This window comes from Podarcis raffonei, chromosome 9, assembly GCF_027172205.1.
Source record: "Podarcis raffonei isolate rPodRaf1 chromosome 9, rPodRaf1.pri, whole genome shotgun sequence".
Lineage (NCBI taxonomy): Eukaryota > Metazoa > Chordata > Lepidosauria > Squamata > Lacertidae > Podarcis > Podarcis raffonei.
The window spans coordinates 41,240,843-41,260,607 of record NC_070610.1 but is presented as its reverse complement, the minus strand read 5'-3'; the positions used below and the strand labels follow the sequence as shown (position 1 = coordinate 41,260,607).

Genomic DNA, 19,765 nt, shown 5'->3' with positions numbered 1-19,765 from the left:
GAGGTCATGGGAGTTATAGTCTGAAGCATGTGGAAATTTCAGGCTGTGTAGGAAGGGTTTTTTGTATGTATCCAGAACACCTCAGAAAATATTTAGCTGATATTTTGGGTGGTATGCTGCTCGGAGTAGACGCACTAAAATTCACAGATCTAACTTGGTTGCGTTTATTAATTTCAGTGGGTCTGCTTTTAATAAAACTTAGTTGAATACCACCAGTTATTTGGATCGTTTTTTGCTTCTGTCCGAGATCAGCTCATCTTACTGGAGTCCAACCAGGCACAGAGACCAAAGTGCAGGTAGAATTCTGGCACAAAGCAAAGGGAGATCCAGTCAGGAGCCAGTGCCAGAATGAACAAAAAAGCAGGCACACACTGAGCTGTTTTATGCTAGGAAAGCCAGGCCATTCTCTTTCAGATCACCAACTGGGTCCCAAGATGCACCAGTTGCCCACTTAAGTATACATTTTCTAAGCAGACCTCTGGTTCTTCGCCAGTTCTGTTTCTTCCTCAGCTTTAGGGAGATAGGAGGTTAGGATAGGAAGTGGTGGAAACCTGGATCTGTAAAGGGGTGCAGAAGCTGATCAAAGCCCCCCTGCCCCGAGTGAGGTGTCTGAATGGCAAGGTGAGTTGGACTGCTAAACAGGTTATTCAGGTGTGTCAAGGCTGTCTGTTTGGTCCCAATCTGAATCCTCTGGGTCTTAACATCTTCCTAATATATTGAGCTGCTATAAAGGCTTGAGCATGTGGGTATATATTGTTATCTGTTAATATTACTTGATTTAATTCATAACAAAATAACTTATTTAGTCTGCATCATGTGAAACAGAGCCAGTGAAATGTTGTAAGTACATTCTAGTCTTAAATATTTCATTTATTTTAGTGTTTTCTTAACACGCTTTGCGTAAAGTACTTCATGCTGGCAGCTCAAGTCACATTTTACATCCATGTCAAACCTGACCCACTTTGCTGCTATGCATCTCACAGTTTTGCAATGTGATCTCTTTAGGGGTATAATATTAGATGTGTTAGATGGTGGGGAGTCGCTTGTCAAAGCAATATGCCAAGATTCCACTCAAGAGCTACTGACTGGAAGAGCTGGGGAAGCATCTTCAGCTAAAGAAACAGCAAGCAGTAACAAAACATTATACACTGGTACCTCAGTTTATGAACTTAATCCATTCCGGAAGTCCGTTCTTAAACCGAAACCATTCTTAAACCAAGGCACACTTTCCCTAATGAGGCCTCCTGCACTGGTGCCCTTTCACCATTCGGATTCCGTTCTTAGACTGAGGTAAAGTTCGCAAACTGGGACCCTACTTCTGGTTTTGCGGAGTTCGGAAACCAAATAGTTCATAAACAGGGCTGTTCGTAAACCGAGATACCACTGCATCTGTAAGTTGCTTTGAGTCCCATCAAGGGGAAAGACGGGGTATAAATAAATATCTAATCATAATCATAAATGCAGAAAGAAAAACTACTATTTTAGGATAACTTGCATTAACGTAAACTAGTTGTTATACAGCAGTGCTTACAAAGATACATCTCGATCTCTTGCCATAATCTACCTTACAGGGTTGTTGTGAGCATCAAATGTTACTCTGAATTCTTCTGGGGTGAGAAGAATACAATTGTAACCTTAGAGCGTAGACAAATTATGGATCGGGGTAGCACCATTGCAACACAATTCACAAAATCTTGCATTGTTCATTGGGCCTGTCCAGTTTGTGACCTGCCAAGGCAGACACAATCCACCAGCCATGTGGTGGGCATTTGACAGCTCTCTGGGTTTTTGCAGTCCCATGGAGGCAGCAAAATCCACCATACATGGCTCATAGGCCGGGTTTAGCATAATAGGCCTCAAATTTTATAGGCCTGTACTATATGATAGAGTTGTTTTTAAAACGAACTAAGCAATTAGTAGTTTCCATTAAAGTACTTATTTAGATGCTGCAAGATGAATAAAGTCCTCCAGAATCGTGAAGGAAGTATGAAGAGATTCCTTCAAATCTTGATGTCTAAGAAATCTTCGAAGAGTATCTAAAGCAGTAAGGGCCTCCTTCTTTGATGGCGAAGGGTGTTTACATCCTGGAAAGTCATCACCTTCATCTTTCTCATAAGTTTCACTTGAAGTACCTTTTTTAGCCTGTGATATTTCAGTGTTAGGAGGCATTTCACAATTTATCAAGTCATCATTGAAAGCTACATATTCCTCCAAAGACAAGCCTTTTGGAAACTCAACTCCTGCTGCCAATGCATATGCAGCCAAATCAAAATTAATTTCCGTTTCTGCGTCCTCATCAATGTTTTCCCCAGTTTGTGATCTAAACCCTTCTTTGCTATGGCTTTTAACTACTGTCCCTGGAGATACAGCCCTCCAACACAGGTATAACATGTCAACGGCATCAAGCAAAGTCAGCGTGAATTCCTTACCACTTTCAACACAGTCTACAAATCTCTTGAGAAGAAGGCACCGGTATTTTACTTTCAGACTCTTGGTGATATTTTGTTTCACAGCTGTAAATCTGGAGGGTGAGCAAGAAGGGAAGGATACAAGTCTGATAGACTTCAAATTCCTTACCTCCGGGTGAAAAGGGAAAGAGTCCACAAAAATAATGATGTGACGCTTCTGTATTTGAAATCTCTTGTCAAGTTTGCTCACCCACTGATCAAACAGCTCTGAAGTCATCTGTGCCATAGTAGTTGACTGATATTCCACAGGCAATGATGTGACACCCTGAAAGCAGCAGGGAGTTTTGTTCTTTCCTATAACAAGCAACGGAAGTTTTTCTGAAGCATCCATATTTACGCCAACCACTACAGTTATTTTTTCTTTGCCTAATTTTCCCAGGGAGAATGTTTCTCCTTTAAATGTAAAAGTAGGACTAGGTAACATCTGATAAAACAATCCTGTCTCCTTCATGTTAAATATATCATTTGGCTGATAAACCTTTAAATAGTAAGACAGAATCTTTTGATGCCAAGCAGTTGCTGTATCCTCTGCAGTGGTAGCAGTAGTGGTACGAGTAGTACGAGCAGTAGCTATAACTGGCTGAGATCTGAATGCCAGTCCATACCTTGCTTTAAAACGATCTAGCCAGCCATTGCTGCATTTAAAATCGTTATGTCCAAGTTTCTGTGCAAAATCATTAGCTTGAAAGCGTAGCATTGGCCCATTCACTGGTATATTTGAACACCGAGCCATTCTATACCACTTCACCAGTGCCTCTTCCAGATCTGTATGAAATGCAGTCCTTAACCTTTTTCTTTTAGGGTCAAATTGCCATGATTCAAAGGCTTCTAAAACTTTCTCTTTGTTCTTCATGATGGAGGACAAGGAGTTTTTCTTTATACCATATCTTTCCGCAATGTCTGCCTTCTTCTTGCCACTTTCTATTGCAGCTATTATACTAATTTTGTCCTTGAGTGATAAGCTTTTCTTCTTCCTTACTGCAGGCAGAAGTGAGGGAGCATCTGAAGACTCCGCCATGGTACAACCCCCAAACTCCCTCAGAGGCTCGAATGCATCTAGAGACATTTGTTCTGTCACCTCGCTATCCTCAAGTGCTTTAATTAGATTGGCTTTCAAATGAGTACCCTGATCTCATGGTATAAACGTCACTGTGTTAATAAATAAACGTCACAGAGTTAGAGTAGCAATGCCATGGGTATATTCTTGTATATCACAAGCACACAGTTAAGGAATGAGCACAAACAAGCCCTTCTGGTATCTTTGCCCAATAAGAATATTTTCCATAACTTCTCTAGACTGAGTTTCAAACATGTGAACTAAAGAGTTGAGTACTTTTCAACTAGGAATCTTCTTATCTCACATCAAAATAAAGTGTGAAACGTAACTTCAGCTGTACTATATGTAAAACATGTCAGTACTGCTGCTTTAATTTGAGAGATCTGCTGACAGATGTGTCTATTTGTTGCAGTAGCTGTTTTAACATGGATCTTTGGCGCCCTACTCTATGCCTGGCACAGGTTTAGGGAACCTTATTTCAGCTCAAGGGCTGCTGTCTATTCTGAGCAGTCTTCTGGGGCCACAGGCCAGTGGGGGGGGGGTGAAGCCTGAGGCCAAAGTGAGCAGAGCAACTAACTAGAAGGCTAATTTCTCCCTATACTCATGCTTTCCTCTCTATCTTGCAATGTCAGAGTTCAAGGGCACATTCTAGCAGGGCAAAACACTCAAGGAGGGTGTTGAGCAGGCCTGGTGAGGGGTGTGGCCTGTGGAGAGTCCTGGGGGCCAAACAGAGAACCCTGTAGGGCCAAATTTGGCATGAGGTTCACCACTTGTGCTCTAAAAGTAGAATCATGTCCTATCAAGCATTCCATGTGAAGATCTGATGGGAGAATGCACTCAGCTGAACATGCTTTGAAATTTTATTCAGGCCTTTATGCTGAATGCAGAAAAGTCAGGAGTGATCACAGGGAAAGAGCCTGTAATGGGTGAAGTGCGGAGGCTTGGCAGGTGGCTTAGTCCAAATCCTACACTCACTCAGCCATTGTTTCCACCAATGTAACTTTACTCCCGAAAAAAGGAGTACAGCACATTATTCCACTTCCTCTTACATCAATAGAGAGCCAGGTGACTGCCCCTCCCAACCTATTCCAGCCACAATATAGACTTTGAGTCCAACTCACATTCTTCACTGAACTCTATTTAGCCATGATATTCTCCATGCAATCAACAGCACATGAAGAAAGAGCAGAGCCATGTGTGCTAGCCCTGTCATTGCAGCATGTGTGCCAGGCTTGCCCCCACATTATCTACGAATTAGGTGCATATCTCCTAAGCAGAGATCACTGAATAGAACTAGTGTATGCAGCCTTACTTTTTCTTCACATGATGTTAATTACATGCAGCCCTGGCACACTAGCTAAGGACCTCACTGCAGCTCAACTCAGCTATGCCACCACTCACTGTCCTCACTGCTACCCCCCCTCCCCTGGTGGTGTCTTAGCAGCGGATAGCACTGCTGCTTTTTATTGGAAGCCATGGTTAGGTCCAGTCTATGGTGGCTGCCCACCATCTTGATTTACCCAGAACACAATGATCTATGCGATCCAAAGATGGTGGCCACCACAGATGGCAATCAAGGTCAGTCCTATTCTAAAGCGGCACTGCTGCCCTTCCGAAGGTTAGACGCCACACTGGCAGCCCAGCAGGGAAGGTGGGTTGGGCTGTTGATTCCATGGTGGTGGCAGTGGGGGGACGCAGCTACATTAAGGGTGGTGTGTGTGTGTGATCAGGTGCGGTGGAGGCCCAGCAGCAGCACTTGAATTCTCGTGTACAGTGGAACCTTGGGTTACGTACCGTCCTCCTTATGAACGCTTATGAAGTAGGTGTTCCGGGTAACAAACTTTGCTCTAGGATGTGAGTGGAAGTCGCACGGCAGTGGGAGGCCCTATTAGCGAAAGCACACCTCAGGTTAAGAACGGTTTTGGGTTAAGAATGGACCTCCGCAACAAATTAAGTTCGTAAACCGAGGTACCACTGTACCTCTGGATGCGAACGGGATCCATTCTGGAGCCCCGTTCGCATCCAAAAGTGAACGCAACCTGCATCCGTGCATCTGCAGGTTGCAATTCGCCCCTTCTGTGCATGCGCGTGACGTCTTTTTTACCATCTGCGCATGCATGAGCGGCGAAACCCGAAAGTAGCGCGCTCCGTTACTTCCGGGTCACCACAGCGCACAACCCGAAAATATTTATCCCAAAGCTACTTCAACCCGAGGTATGACTGTATTTCCGTTTGCCGCTTACAACTATCCCACCTCTCCTAGGAATCACAGAATTGTAGAGTTGGGAGGGAACCTGAGAGTCATCAACCCCCTGCAATGCAGGAATCTCAACTAAAGCATCCATGACAGACAGCCATCCCACCTCTGCTTAAAAACCTCCAAGGGAGGCCCACCACCTTCCAAAGGAACCTTTTCCACTGTCAAACAGCTCTTGCCATCAGAAAGGTCTTCCTGATGTCTAGTTGGAATCTCAACATCTGAAGGCAACCCTGTTTAGGGAAGTTCCCGGGTGAAACGAGGCTCTTCCTTGTTTTTGCCGCAGGCAATTGAATGCACTTAAGTCCTCTGGGAGGGCGGGAAAGGAAAAGCCACACACAGCACATCCTTCGCTTCCCGTTCCTACTGGCGAGCCGCAATTCGAAGTGGAGGAGCCCTTAAAGGGCACGGCACCCTATTCTACTTCTGCGCACTGGTTGCCCTGCACAACCGGAGGAGCTCCCCTTTTTTTCCACTAGGTCTGCAGCCGCGGCCCGCTTGTCGCAGGCTGGAAGCGAGAAGTGGTGGGGGAGACCGGCCGCAAAACTACAGGTCCGGATGCTGTTGCCATGGTGACAGCAACGTGGAAGCGGCCCCTCGCTGCTGCCGCCGCCTAGAGCGGCCCCTTCGGAAAGTTACAGAGCAGCAAGCGGACGCTCTACTTCCGGCCAGGCAGTTCCGGTTGGTGCAGCCGTTCAGGGAGGGAAGCAGGGCGGGGAGGGGGGGTAGGGAGAGAGAGAGAGAGAGAGAGGCTGAAGTAACCGGCGCCCGTTTCCTCGCGAGCCCTTTCCGTTTAAGCTGCTCTGCCGTGTTTCCGTGGCTTTTGCGGGGGGAGCAACTGGAAGCAGCCGAGCTTGAAGGCAAGTGAGGGAGGGAGAAGGAGAAGAAGAAGGGTGTGGTGGGTGGCTGCTGTGGGCGGGGGGGGGGCGAAGAGATGAGCGCCGTGTCCCCCCCCAAAAAAAAAACCCTCTCCCCTCAGACAGGACCGACGCAGAGCCCTCAGCGTCTCCCTCGCCGAAGCCCTTCTCGTTCCGCCGCCGCCGCCGCCTCTCCCGTTACTCCGCTCCTTCCTCCTCGCCCGCGGCGCCAGGCCGGTGTTCTTGGCCTCCTCCTGCTGCGGCCCCGGAGCTTCAGCCGGGGCCTAGGCCACGTATGAGGGAAGGGCGCGTCCCCCCACCTTTCGCTCTTTCCCGGAAGAGAGCTCTGCAGCCTGCCCGGCAGGCAGTGGCTCAACAGGTGTTGCTTTATTTTTATTTATTTTTTAAATGTCACGGCACGGAGGTATAGGACGATGCGGGAAGATTAGTTTCGCCTCGCAAACCTTCGCCTGTTAGGTAACAAATCCGCTTGGGAGGCCTGTCGGGAAGGGGATCCTGGTGCGCACTCAGGGTTCCTGGTCTTTATCTCCTGGAGGGTGGGGCAAAGGGCAGGTGTAAAGCTGATGTGTTTGTGCCCAGGAGGAAGTACTTGTGCTCAGCGGAGAAATACAAACCTCCTCATGGAAAAACGCCCTTTTTGGTTTTCTTCTCTTTCTCACTTTATTTAGCCTTTAAAAAAAACCAAAATCTTTAGGTTCCTTGGTGCTTACACCCTTGACTTCCAAAAGTGAAGTTGCTGCTGCTTTGTTTTTGCTCAGGGGTTGTATTCTGGCCATGCACTCTTCTTTCTGCCCTGCTTCCCCAGAATCCATGACTCCTAGCCATTTGGATGAGTTATAGATGAAAGGTTTGGGGCTATGTTCACACAAAGGTAGCTTTCTTCGTTGTGAAATGGAACTTGTAGTTCAGTACTGTCTGGGATTTAAAACTTGAATAGTTATGTCTTCTTATGAAGAAATTTAATATTGGATCAGTTCTTAAAGATTGTTAGGGTGGAAGTGACTTCTCTAAAGTCAGTAGGTGAAGCTGATGGTCAAGCTAGGAAATAGTCATCCATAGGAAACAGACATGGAATGGTTTTTGCAGGTACATTCAAAATACAGTGAGATGCACAAATGTGGCTGCTGCTTAGTTGAATAATGTACTCGGGTCTCTTCTTGCACTTCTTATACCGCAGCATTCATCTTGCAGAGTACACTAGTCTGTGTGTATTGTACCAACTCTTTCTGGAATTGTGGCTTTTCTGGTTTTATAGATGACTAGAACTTGGAGGATTTGCCCAAGAATGTCCTCCCCCACCTGCCCCATGCATGCTTCTCCTTTCAGTTTTATGTGGAGGTCATAGGTTATTGTTCCTTAAGACAGCTTTATTGTACAGTAGGATATGTTTTCCTGTGTCTTTAGAGGCAAACATTTTAAACACAAGGCTAATCACAAAAGCATGCACCTAATTCTGTGTTGTATTTCTGCTTTAATTCCATGATGTTTGCTGTACAGTATATATATTTGTAAGTTCTTACAGTTTTATGCTTAATAACATGCTACAAGGAGCAGCAGTTGCCACCAGTGTTTTTCTTTAAAATCTTAGGCAACTTTTTGGAAAGCCCCCAAAGCAACACACAATATTAAAATATGCTCATAAAAACAAAAAAGAAAAGGCAGAAACAACAGAACCAAATAAAGCCTATGTTTAAGACCCAGGGTGTAACTTTTAAAAACAATAAAAACTAGGCAGCTAGTGTAAAAAGGAAGTAATGGCATATATATAGTCTACCTTCTGCCATTACAATATTGTTTTATTGAAGGAAATTGTTGGGGGTTTTATAGCATGCATATATTATGGGATCATAATGATTCATAATATGACATAGTTCTGAGATTTCTGGTAAAAGAACTGGAATATTTTTAGATTGCTCAATTGTGATTCCAGGTCCACAAATTGTGTTTCGGCTTGGTAGGTAGTGAGACTTTATTTGGTGCCATGATCAGGGGTCAGCAAACTTTTTCAGCAGGGGGCCGGTACACTGTCCTTCAGACCTTGTGGAGCGCCAGACTATATTTTTTTAAAAAATGTGAATGAATTCCTGTGCCCCACAAATAACCCAGAGATGCATTTTAAATAAAAGCACGCATTCTACTTATGTAAAAACACCAGGCAGGCCCCACAAATAACCCAGAGATGCACTTTAAATAAAAGGACACATTCTACTCATGTAAAAGCATGCTGATTCCCAGACTGTCCACTGGCCGGATTTAGAAGGCGATTGGGCGTGATCCGGCCCCTGGGCCTTAGTTTGCCTATCCATGGGTTAGGTGTTCTCCTTTTACACCCACTGACAAGGAAGGGGAGCTTTACAGGGAAGTGATGAGAAGAGGTACCGGTATATACCAAATCCTAATCCAATCTAAGGTAAGATACTCAGGTGCTTCTTTAAGACAATGAACAGATGAGACTTGACTGCTACATTGAGTTTCAGCATAACCTAAATGAAAACTTGGATGTGGCAGGCTGCATGAACTGTTTGATGGGTGGTATAACATGGCCAAGTCAACACTTCATGTATGCTCACCCGCAAAATCCTGTTTCTGTCTACCTACTCATATTACATCCCACAAGTGGCAGACTTTGGGTTTTCAAGTTTCAGAGGTGCCCTGCGCAGGGCCAAAATTCAGCACCCACTTGCCTCTCGTCTTCCATTCTAAGTCATTGTTGTGGTTTCCCCTGTGGCACCTTCTCGGCTTGGCACCCAGCGTAGGTGAACCAATCACACTCCCTTAAATCCGCCTCTGACCACACCAGTTAGATGCAGGCTGGTGCTAACTGTGAAAGAAATGCTTCCAAAAAAAATGTACTTGAATACTTGAACTTACTGGAAGCCTTCCCTGCACGTTTAATTTTCTGTTTACCACTAGTGTATTTGTGGGTTCTTGGCAGGTTAGAAAGGCATCATGTAAAACCACACTGTTAAACATACTAATTTGCAGTGAACTTTGCTTAACTTCCTCAGTCCTAGGAAGCACAGCGATTAATGGTAATTACTTCCGCTTGTTGAAAATTCTCTCCATTTTCTCTGTTGTGATTGACACAATGTCATTCATTATGAAGTGAAAGAGTTTGTTTAATACTAGATTAATATTCAAGTTGATAATGTCCTCTTTACACATAAAGTAAAGGTCTTTGACAAGACCTGATTTTTATTGTATTATTCTTTTAAAAAGTTCAGTGTATATTTTCTGAATTGATGGAAGAAGAGAGAGAAAGGGGCAGTGGGTTTAAAGAGGTCTAGAATGGTAAGACCATATGGTCAGAGTCTTCAACAGCAGCAGCAAAGAGTAAGAGTTGAATATGGAGTGAAACAGTGTGGGCTTTCCAGCAGCCTGCATATCTGAAAAGAAAGGGGACTAGTGTTCCTTGAGACTCATATTTTTCCCCCCAAGTTTCTGAAGTGCTTCAATGCATAGTGCAATATCTGCTAATTCTATTGTGCCAATATTAACTTCTTTTTTAGCGGGTGAGTTTATATACTTAAAATGGCATTTAAAAGTTGTTAAAGGTTTGAAAAGTTTTAAGTGCTGCCTTTTGGCTATGATAATGTAGCAAGATGTACATCAGTGTAATGTAATCCATGTGATTCAGTTTCACTGTCTTACGTTCAGCGTGTTCTTGTATGCTAGGTAATGTAGCCATGTGATGGAAATACTTTTAATTAGCTACAGAATAAATAAAACATTCTAAATTGGTTATATTGTTGAAATGATGATTCTTGCAGTGGACAGGTCCATTGCTTTTAGTGGGTCTACTCTTGAGTATAGCTAAGGTTGGAATCCTAACCTCCCATGCCTGAATGTAAGTTGCATTGAATCCAGTGAACTTGCTTCAAAAAAGACATGGCTAGGATTGTAGCCTTAGTTGGATAGTGCCTTTAGATGCTCTAGGTCTCTTGAGTTTAGTTGTAAATAGGCACTGAAGGCATCAGCAGTCAGTCTTCCTGTTCCCCTCTATAACCTTCCTGCAGAGTGTTTGCTCAGCATTTAGTTTTGGCCGGGAAATAGGAAAACTTAGGTTTAGGGGAGGGTTTTTAATCAGGAAAAGTAGGAGCATACATATAGTAAATAAGAAAGTATAGTATGCAGCATAGTCTTCTGCAACTCTCAAAAGATTATTCTTGTTTATGGATCTAATCGTTCTGGAGCAGGAGCTTTATAACACTAGTCAGGGCTTGTGTGAGGAGGATTGTAAATAGCCGCATAAAGGAAAACTTCTTTCTTTCTTTTCCACCTTCCTGTAACTCTTGTGCTGTATAATGCTAAAAGATTTGGATGGACTGTCACCAACAAACCTGATCAATTTGCTGTGTATCAGAGTGGTAGAGATGAAGACTATGTATTTTTAAAGGAGATGACCTAATTCATATCTCGCAGACTTAAACATGAATTGAAACATAATTTTGCAGAACAGTTCCTGGTTCAAAATGTACCAGCATGTGTTTAAAAATGTGTTTTAGGATAGAAAGTTTAGGAATATGTACATTGAGATAAAATTAATACTTAAATATAAATATTTGTATGGACTTCTTTTAAAAATCAGATTAATGTGGAGATAGGACCGACCATACTTAAGAGTAAATGCATGTAAAATTGACCCAGGTCACAAGTGGACTGATCTATCCATCACTAAAAAGCGGGGGTGGGGGGAGGTTTCTGAAGAGGGAAAGAAAAATAGTACTAGTTCGGTTCCTCCTTCACCTGAAACCTCCCTGTATAGTTTGGAGAAGAGCTTTATTTTAACCTCATGACAATCTTCTCTTTGACCTTAATCCTCCTAATTAATCCCAATTATAGAACATTGAGAGCTGTTACAAGCTCACCCAGAACAATTTCCCTTTTTTTCTAATAACACTCAACATTCTGTATCTCAACTGCCTTCAGTATTCTATAGGTCCTGGAAATTAAGGATTAGGTTTTTCTGGGGGCTTCCCCCCTTACAACTAAATACATTTCTGCAAACCTAAAAAAGTCCCTTGTTATGAAGAAAGTACTGTCCAGTTTTTAGATTTCCCTGTTTCGGTTCCAAACTGATAGTCATGAGGCTATGCAGGTTTGATTGGCGTGTGACCGCTGACGTGTATGCAGATTTTGGCCCCGGAAAGGGAGCAGGGGCAGGGTTTGGGTTAAATGTGCATAAGTTATAAATTACCTGTATCTAAAATATTGTTGTGGATATCTAATACTGAAAAAGCTTATCAGGTGCTGGTATACAGCATTGTGACCTTGAGTTTCTTGTGTTAGTCTCAGCATTTTGATCTATAGGTAGAACTAATAGTAATTCGTTTTTGGATTGCTTGGGAACATTTGTATTTTTTAATTAGTAGTTCTAGTTTAGCTGAGGGAGCCCTTAACTATTCTCTTGTTGTTCTGTCCCTTGTGTTATGAAAGAGAGTAAAAGTAATTTACATTTCATGATAACATTTGCTAGTTAATGAAAAGTGTACTAACTTGGATACATATAGTTGGAAAGGTTTGTAAATATATTGAAGGAACTTCCTTAAAGCCCATAATTTAGTTACTTAGAAGAACTCAATGCCTGCTCAACTTATTTCACTTTCAGGTATGTCAGAAAACAGCAAGAATCCTGAAACTGTTGATGAACTTCACCAGGCTCCAGAAGAACTCCAGTCTGACTCTGAGGTGATTGGGTGATACAAGTGGTTGTAGCGATTTATAATCAACCAATCCAATAACAGGCTCAGACTGGGGGGAAATTGAACCAATCTCTGTTTTAATTGTTCTTGATTATAACAGAATATTATTTGTCAAATTCAAAACATGATTAACTGAAAACAATTTAATTTTTACATTTGATTTTGTACAGCAAAGTATTCTGTCAGAGCATAGGAACAATGAGGATTTTATAGATAACCTTGTAAGTGTTTTTGTTGTCCCTCAGCCTCATTTTTGTCCCCACAGGTTTTTGGGTGGTTGGGGCCACCTGGTGCTTTTTCAGGAAAGATACACATGACAGACCTCTGTGACAGATTCTTGTGTGTTTATAGAGAAATAATTAATATTAAGATAGAATCACAGATGCTAGATGGTTTGATAAGTCTTTCACCACTATGCCCTGGTACGTAAAATCTCATAATACCTCCCTCCCCCACACCTCCCACTTATGCCCACTGCTGTTCTTTGGCAAGATCTAGCTGAAAAGCATGCAGTCGGCCAGGTAGAAGATAGGGGATATAGCATACCCATCTCGGATGTTTGCACCCTCATAATATGGATCTTTGGCTACCAGTTATTTTGAGACTGAAAGTGTTGCCTAGTCTTATCCCGAATTTGAGAGACTATTACAGTTTCAGCTTTTGTTGTAAGGGCACAGCTTCCCCTTTGTGGGTAAGGAGCTTATTTGGTGCTTGAGTAACTTCTTGCAAAGTGTCCTATTAAGATGTGAACACAAGAAAATGGCCAAATCCTGCTCTTAAGTTTGTCCTTGAACAGCTACAACTGGTGCAGAATGCTCCAGGCCACTTTCAGGTGATTATATCCAATTGTTGCTGCATCAGTTGTGCTAGTTGTATCTTAGGATAAGGGCAGAGCCTTGTTGGTTGTGTCCCTGGTACTATGGCAAGCTCTGCATAGTGCAGTCCACCAGAGCTTACACCTGCAACTTTTAGAACAGTTGTGGGAAGTTCTGTTTTTCTGTAAGGGGCAATACTCCTAGTTGGTGCTGATCTCTTGGCAGCTGCATGTCAGTAGTGGGCAGGGACATTCCCTTTCTGGAATGACTCGATCAAGAGAAACACAAACATGAGGGGAAGGTGGCTGTGCCCACCAGTGTAATTAATTGCTTTTTAACTTGTAAACTGCTTCACATGATGGTTGACTGGGAATGTTGGAGGAAGAGTCTGTACATTGTAAAGAACCCTGTGAGTAGTGGCTACGCAGTGTTGGGAGTACAGGCTTGGCTTTGTTTCATCCCAAAATGCATCTTGTCCCCATAGGAAAGAAGTGTAGTCATTCATTTAGGTGGGGAAAATGGACATCACCAGGGCAGTGGCAAAGCATGTCTCTGGTGAGTTCCCAAGGTAAGAAGGGAGAGAAGTCTGCTTGGCTGAATGTGGAGCACAAAAATCTTCCATTCTGCTTTCAGTCTAGCAGGGGCCGGGTCCATCAAAGCACGACATTATGCATGGTCAGCCAGTGAGCTTCATGATAGAGTGGGGATTTGAATCCTGGTCTCCTTGGTCCTAAAGTGACTTGCTAACCACTACACTACATAAATGTGTTTGGGATTGAAGCCAGTTCCATTGGACTCAGTGGGGCATACTTCTGAATAGACATTTACTGGCTGCAAATGAAGGATGATGATGGTGGTGATGATGATGATAATAAATTTATGTACTTCCCCATACCTGCATGTCTCAGGGCAGTTCACAGGATAAAATCACAATATAAAAACACAAGAAAGCCCCCTTTCCACCCAGTAAAGTGAGATGTGATAGGAAGGGTAGGACACTCATTCCTTCTTCCAGAAGTTCACTCAGCTTGCATGATCACTGCTGAGGAAGATAAACCTTTTCCTCTGCAGCCACCCAGAAACTACCAAAGCAGGGGCAGAGCAATCTGTCTTCCTTAAGCTCACCTGGCATCCCACACAGACAGCACATGTGTTGCAGGCCAGATTAAAAGTATGTGGAGGGGGATGAGGAGACTGCAGGCTACATAGGAATGTGCCGTGGGTAAGTTTTTATATTGAGTCAGACTTCAGTACAGTTTGATGGTGTCTCCCTTTGGCTTTGAGAAAGCAGGGAACACAACCCTAAATAAGTAAGACTTGTGATATAAAAGTATTTAAAATAATCATAGCTGGTTAAATTTTGACCTGACTGATATGATTTTGGGCATTTTGTGTTTAGGTTTCCTAAATTTTAGAACATGGTGCTATTGTGCTGAATTGTATAGCTGTAGGCTCAAAGGCTACTCGTGCCTCCAGAGTCATATAATGCATTGTAGATTTTATAGTGTGTACTAAAGTTTTATGAAGTGTCTTTTAATTTGTATTGAGAAACTTTTTATTGGTTTTTTTGTTTTTTGTTTTTGCATAGAGCAATGCTTTTGATTACATCATAGAAAAAGTATTACACCTACGGAAAGTGATGCAATACCTTATTTCCTAGCATGAACATAGGATTGCATGTTGTTGGCAGGTGGATTTTATTCAGGAGACATACATGATCAAAGAGAGAAGTACATAACTGATAGCCTTCTTTCTACAATCTGTCTACTGGCAGAAAACAGAAAAGATTTGTTTATTTATTGCATTTATATCCCAACTTTTCTGTGGGCAGGATTCCTGCATTGCAGGGGGTTGGACTGGATGATCCTTGGGATCCCTTCCAACTCTACAATTCTGTGATTCTCTAAGGAGCTCAAGGTGGCGTACGTGGTTCTCCCTTCTGTCTGTTCTATCATTACAACAATCCTGTGAATTGGATTAGGTTGAGAGACTATTACTTACCCAAGGTCACGCAGAGAGCTTCATAGCCAACTGGGTATATGAAACCAACCACAGTAGGTAAGGATTTTGCTAGCATATATTATGAAATCATGGTTCAGCATCAAGTGAACAGACTAGTAGAAGCCACAGAGAGGAGTGCCTTGGGAACTATTAAGCAGCATACATCAAACCATAGTTTGATTAAAACTATGGTTTAATGTGATGTGCAAACCATGCCATTGCTTTAAGAACTGAATGCTACATTTGATTGATGTGACCTGATCTGTGGCAAGGCAGGTCTGCTTGAATGACTATTACAATATATCATAAATTGTAATTTACAGTTTACCCTTACCAGGCTTAATTAATACAGCTACAGTGGTGCCTCGCAAGACGAAATTAATCCGTTCTGCGAGTTTCTTCGTCTTGCGGATTTTTTCGTCTTGCGAAGCATGGATGCACCCTGGTACTGTATTATAATGGGATAGCGGGCAAAGCACAAAGCGGGTCGCTCCCCAGCAGGAGGAGTTTCCCCAGCCTGGAGGATCTGTTGCCGGGAAGAGGCAAAGACACCCCCTCCCACCTCCCCACGAAAACAGCCCCCCTTCCTCTGTCGCCAAGCCTTGCCGCGTCTTCGCTCCGCCAAACCGCGTCCCACATCAAAGCCCCAGCCCGCTCCTCTCCCTCTCTCTCCACGAGGTGCCAAAGGAAGTTCGAGCCCAGGAACCGAGGGCGGACGCACGAAGCGCCCGGCGCGGACTCTCCCTTGCTCCCCCCGTTACCTTGCGCCACGCCGCCGGGCTCCCCACAGTCTCGGCATCTGCTCCCGGCTTCTTCCCACCCCCGCAAAGGCGCCTTCGCGGCGACCCAAGCGCAGTGGATGCCTCCTCCTCCTCCTCCTTGGTCCCCCTCCTCCTTCGCGCAGTTAGGGCAAAATGGAGCAGCCACGTGGGGAGGGGGAGAGAGAGAGAGAGGCAGAGGCGGTGCAGAGACCCAGCCAGATCCGCTGGATCCCAGCCCACCTGCCTCCTCTGTGCCCTCTCCAGAAGAGGATCCCTCTGGAAAAGGTAGGTCGCTCCCTCGCTCACTCCCTGCCAGCCCAGTTCCCGCTTCAAAAGGAAACAAACTCGCAAGACATTTCGTCTTGCGAAGCAAGCCCATAGGGAAATTCGTCTTACGAAGCACCTCAAAAAACGAAAAACTCTTTCATCTTGCGAGTTTTTCGTCTTCCAAGGCATTCGTCTTGCGAGGTACCACTGTAGTGTCTTAGCACTCTGCATGATATACTCTGTGGTGACTTGATTGGTTCTGGCTTTTGCCACATAGTCATGTGGACTCTTCGTTAGGTCCTTCCACAATCTAATAAAACCTAGAAGATGCAGAGATACTCTAGCCCATGGGGCATATGCCCTTTTGCAAAGATGAGCTAAAGTTACGGATAATAGCTATGTAGTGTTTTCATATTACTGTATTTTTCGCTCCATAAGACACACTTTTTTCCTCCTAAAAAGTAAAGGGAAATGTGTGTGCGTCTTACGGAGCGAATGGCGCTGCGCAGAGAGGGAGAGCTGCACAGCGCCCCTTCAGTGAAGTGGGAGGAGGAACAGAAGGGGCTCTGTTCCTCCTCCCGCTTCGCAGGAGAGGTGCTGTGCAGAGAGGGAGAGGGTTGTTTATTAAATAGTTTAGTACAACATTTGATTCAGAATATTTTTTTTCTTGTTTTCCTCCTCTAAAAACTAATGGTTGGGTTTGTCTTATAGAGCGAAAAATACGGTAGCTTACATGTGTGCATTAGTCTTTTGATTTGCTTTCAGTACCTTATAAAAACAGATGCCATAGTTACATGAGTTTTGACTAATAAAATTGCAGGTGTTGTGTGAAAGAGGAAACAGTTTGCCCGTAAACTACTTATTCCACTGTTTACAGTATCAAAATTGTACATCTGCTGAGATTAAATATATAACCTATTATAATACTACAGTGTTAATGTGGGAACACCATGGGAGGTAAGTGAACAGCCGTTGGTTGGCCTTAGTCTTATGTACACTTCTATAGAGAAACTGGGGAAACTAGAGTTTTACCTGGCACTGTGACAATCAGGTGCTTGATCAGAAGCACTCATCAGCCTTACGGGCATTAATATTTGAGGCTGCACAACAAGAGGCAGATGACTCACATGCAGTGCAGTTCTCTTAAGTCCTTCTGTGAGCATCTTTTGATAACTGAAAAGGGTTGCCATGTACCAAAGTAAATATAAATATTATGCTGTTTGGTAATGTTAAGTGTCAGGAATATCTAATGTACTGTGACTAGGAGGCAGAAGTTATGTGGGCCATCAATTGTTTTTATGTGTGTCTAGCACTGGGGTGGGAGCAGACTGACCTGAACAAAGGGTACTTGATCTACTACTTGCTTTTTGTTTAGGAGACTGAATAATTTAACAAGCTATGTTTCATAGGATCATTGGGTTGGGATCTGCAAATATCCTCTTTGTGGTTCAGTGAAATGTGGTAGTTTAGCGAAATAGCTAAACATTTAATATTAATATCATTTTATAACACTCAACATATTTCTCTTCAAACTATAGGAGTGTTCAATGGCTGAAGAATCTCCAAAAAATTCAGCAGCAGAGATTTCTGTGACAAGTAATGGAGAACTTGAAGATACACATGAGCACAACTATAACAGGGTATGAGGCATAACTAAGCAGTTTAACAATATGTATAATAGCAGTGGTTTTTAGTGTTTGAGTTTAATATATTTTCTCAGCTAGTGGCTTAATATTTTTCATGGGGAGTGTTACTTTTTGAATGATGAATTTGCACATATTTAGATCAGCTCAAAATGGGGGTTTCTATTGTTATTTTTGATTTAAAAATTATTTTTGCTTTAAAAAACAGAATTTGTGGTACTGTAAGTTGCCTAGTGGCATTTTGCATTGGGCAACACATATATTAATAAATAATGATGGTGATGGTGATAAAAGTATAGTGTAAATTAAATCCCTGAGAATTTTACTAATAATCAAATTAGATTAATGCCTGGAGCAAGCAAATTATAGGGTGAAAGTATTGCCTAGATTAATCTAATGTTCTCCTGCTTGAAGAAGGCTTGCCAGCCTTTTGTCTAGAGATGAATATAGGTTTTATCCTTTCAAATCACAAGATATGTTGCAAATAACTCCATAAAAGTAATAAAACATAGAAGAGTAAGATGCTGTAATGCTTAAATTTCTTGCAGTTAAAAGTTATTTGTAGATTTCATTTGATGTTTTCTAGAGTATAATTTGTTCTGATTGTTGGGAATAAGGAAAGTCCAATATCCAGGTGAATAAATCAGAGAATCTGAGAACGTATTAGACTGCTAGACTATTCAGGTTATTCCCTCCTTGTTGACTCCAACTTTAGTTGTATTTTGAAACATTAGCTTTCTGGGACTTGAAATATACTTCATTTCTATCAAGTTGTGGTGACCAGGAATTTTGCTTGGGTAAGTAGGGCTTGTTAATACAGGCAGGATGAGAATATGTGCCTGCAAGTACATGAGGCACAAGGCTTCCCAACCTCAAGCCACAAAGGGATGGGGAGGAGAGCAAGAGCTACATGCTTCAGCCACCACCCACCCACAAACACCTCCCTTCCAGCACCAGACTCACGGGACCAGCATGTTTTGCAAGCAAAGTAGGAATGTGCTGCCACCTCCCTCCAGCACCAGTTGATTATGATTGCTATTTGAAATAGCATTCCATTGATACTAACTGATGGGATCATGATGCTGTGTCAGTTTGAACTTGAGGATTCTGTCTTAACTGCTTTGTGAATCAGACAATTAATGTAGCTGCAGTGATTTGAGAGAACAGGAGGAAAAGAATATCTTAAGTATTGCTTTCTTTGCTGAGAGTGATAGGGGAGGTGTGGGAGCAAGTGGTGGTGGGGTGACTGTAAATGACAGGATAGCAGTGTGTTGCGGCAGTCCTAGATGTCTGCTCAGTAAGCCCCCATTGACTTCAGTGGGACTCCCATGTAAGTGAGTATGGAGTTGCAGCCTGAATTCTGAAGGTTTGTTATTGATGGGAAGGATGAAAAAAGGTTTGTCTAGGTGGCTATGGAGAGGCTGGTCAAAGTAATAAGTGATGAAAATCAGTGCTGAGGGTGTAGAAATATTTTGCATATGTGTCCTTGTTTTGCATTCTTTCTTTGAAGTTAATTATTTTTAACTTTCTTAGAATGTTTTCTGTGTTACTCCTTTTTGCAAAGAGCACCTTTTTCTGGCTGCAGGAGACCTACAAATGTGGTGTGTGTTGGTTATTAGGGCTTATCATCTGGATATGTAAAAGTATCATGCTCCCATTAAAATTATCCATAAGCAGACTAGCAACTTTTGTTGGCTTATTTACAAGGCTGACAATGTTAAGTGAAATAATTCTTGCCAAACACGGATTGCTATTGTAAAATAAACACTGCGTGAATAAAATGAAATTGTAACATACTTTTTGTCCACTAGGGGCTGCTCTGGTATAGGCTGTGTGGTTTGAGGGATAACCTCTTTCAGACTTGAAAAAATCTTATGTTTTATACCTGGCTGGTTGGCTGTGCCCATAAAAAGTTT

At 42.9% G+C, this 19,765-nt stretch overlaps 2 protein-coding genes across 6 annotated transcripts in view; one reads left to right on the top strand and one right to left on the bottom strand.

The window, feature by feature from the left end:
* Positions 1-361: 361 nt before the first annotated feature.
* Positions 362-5,280, bottom strand: TIGD4 (tigger transposable element derived 4). The gene has a single exon (XM_053403095.1). The coding sequence runs from the start codon at positions 3,532-3,534 to the stop codon at positions 1,936-1,938; it is 1,599 nt and encodes a 532-aa protein (XP_053259070.1). The 5' UTR covers positions 3,535-5,280; the 3' UTR covers positions 362-1,935.
* A 1,199-nt stretch (positions 5,281-6,479) lies between these two features.
* ARFIP1 (ADP ribosylation factor interacting protein 1) overlaps positions 6,480-19,765 on the top strand; it is a 36,182-nt gene continuing 22,896 nt past the window's right edge. Inside the window, exons 1-3 of one of the 5 annotated variants that reach the window (XM_053403091.1) lie at positions 6,480-6,642; positions 12,269-12,348; positions 17,745-17,846. In XM_053403091.1, the coding sequence (XP_053259066.1) occupies positions 12,271-12,348; positions 17,745-17,846 (180 nt within the window). In that variant the 5' untranslated portion in view covers positions 6,480-6,642; positions 12,269-12,270. Of the gene's footprint in view, positions 6,643-12,268; positions 12,349-17,742; positions 17,847-19,765 lie in introns of those variants that run through there. The other 4 variants (XM_053403090.1, XM_053403093.1, XM_053403092.1 and 1 more) reach the window with 4 other exon arrangements.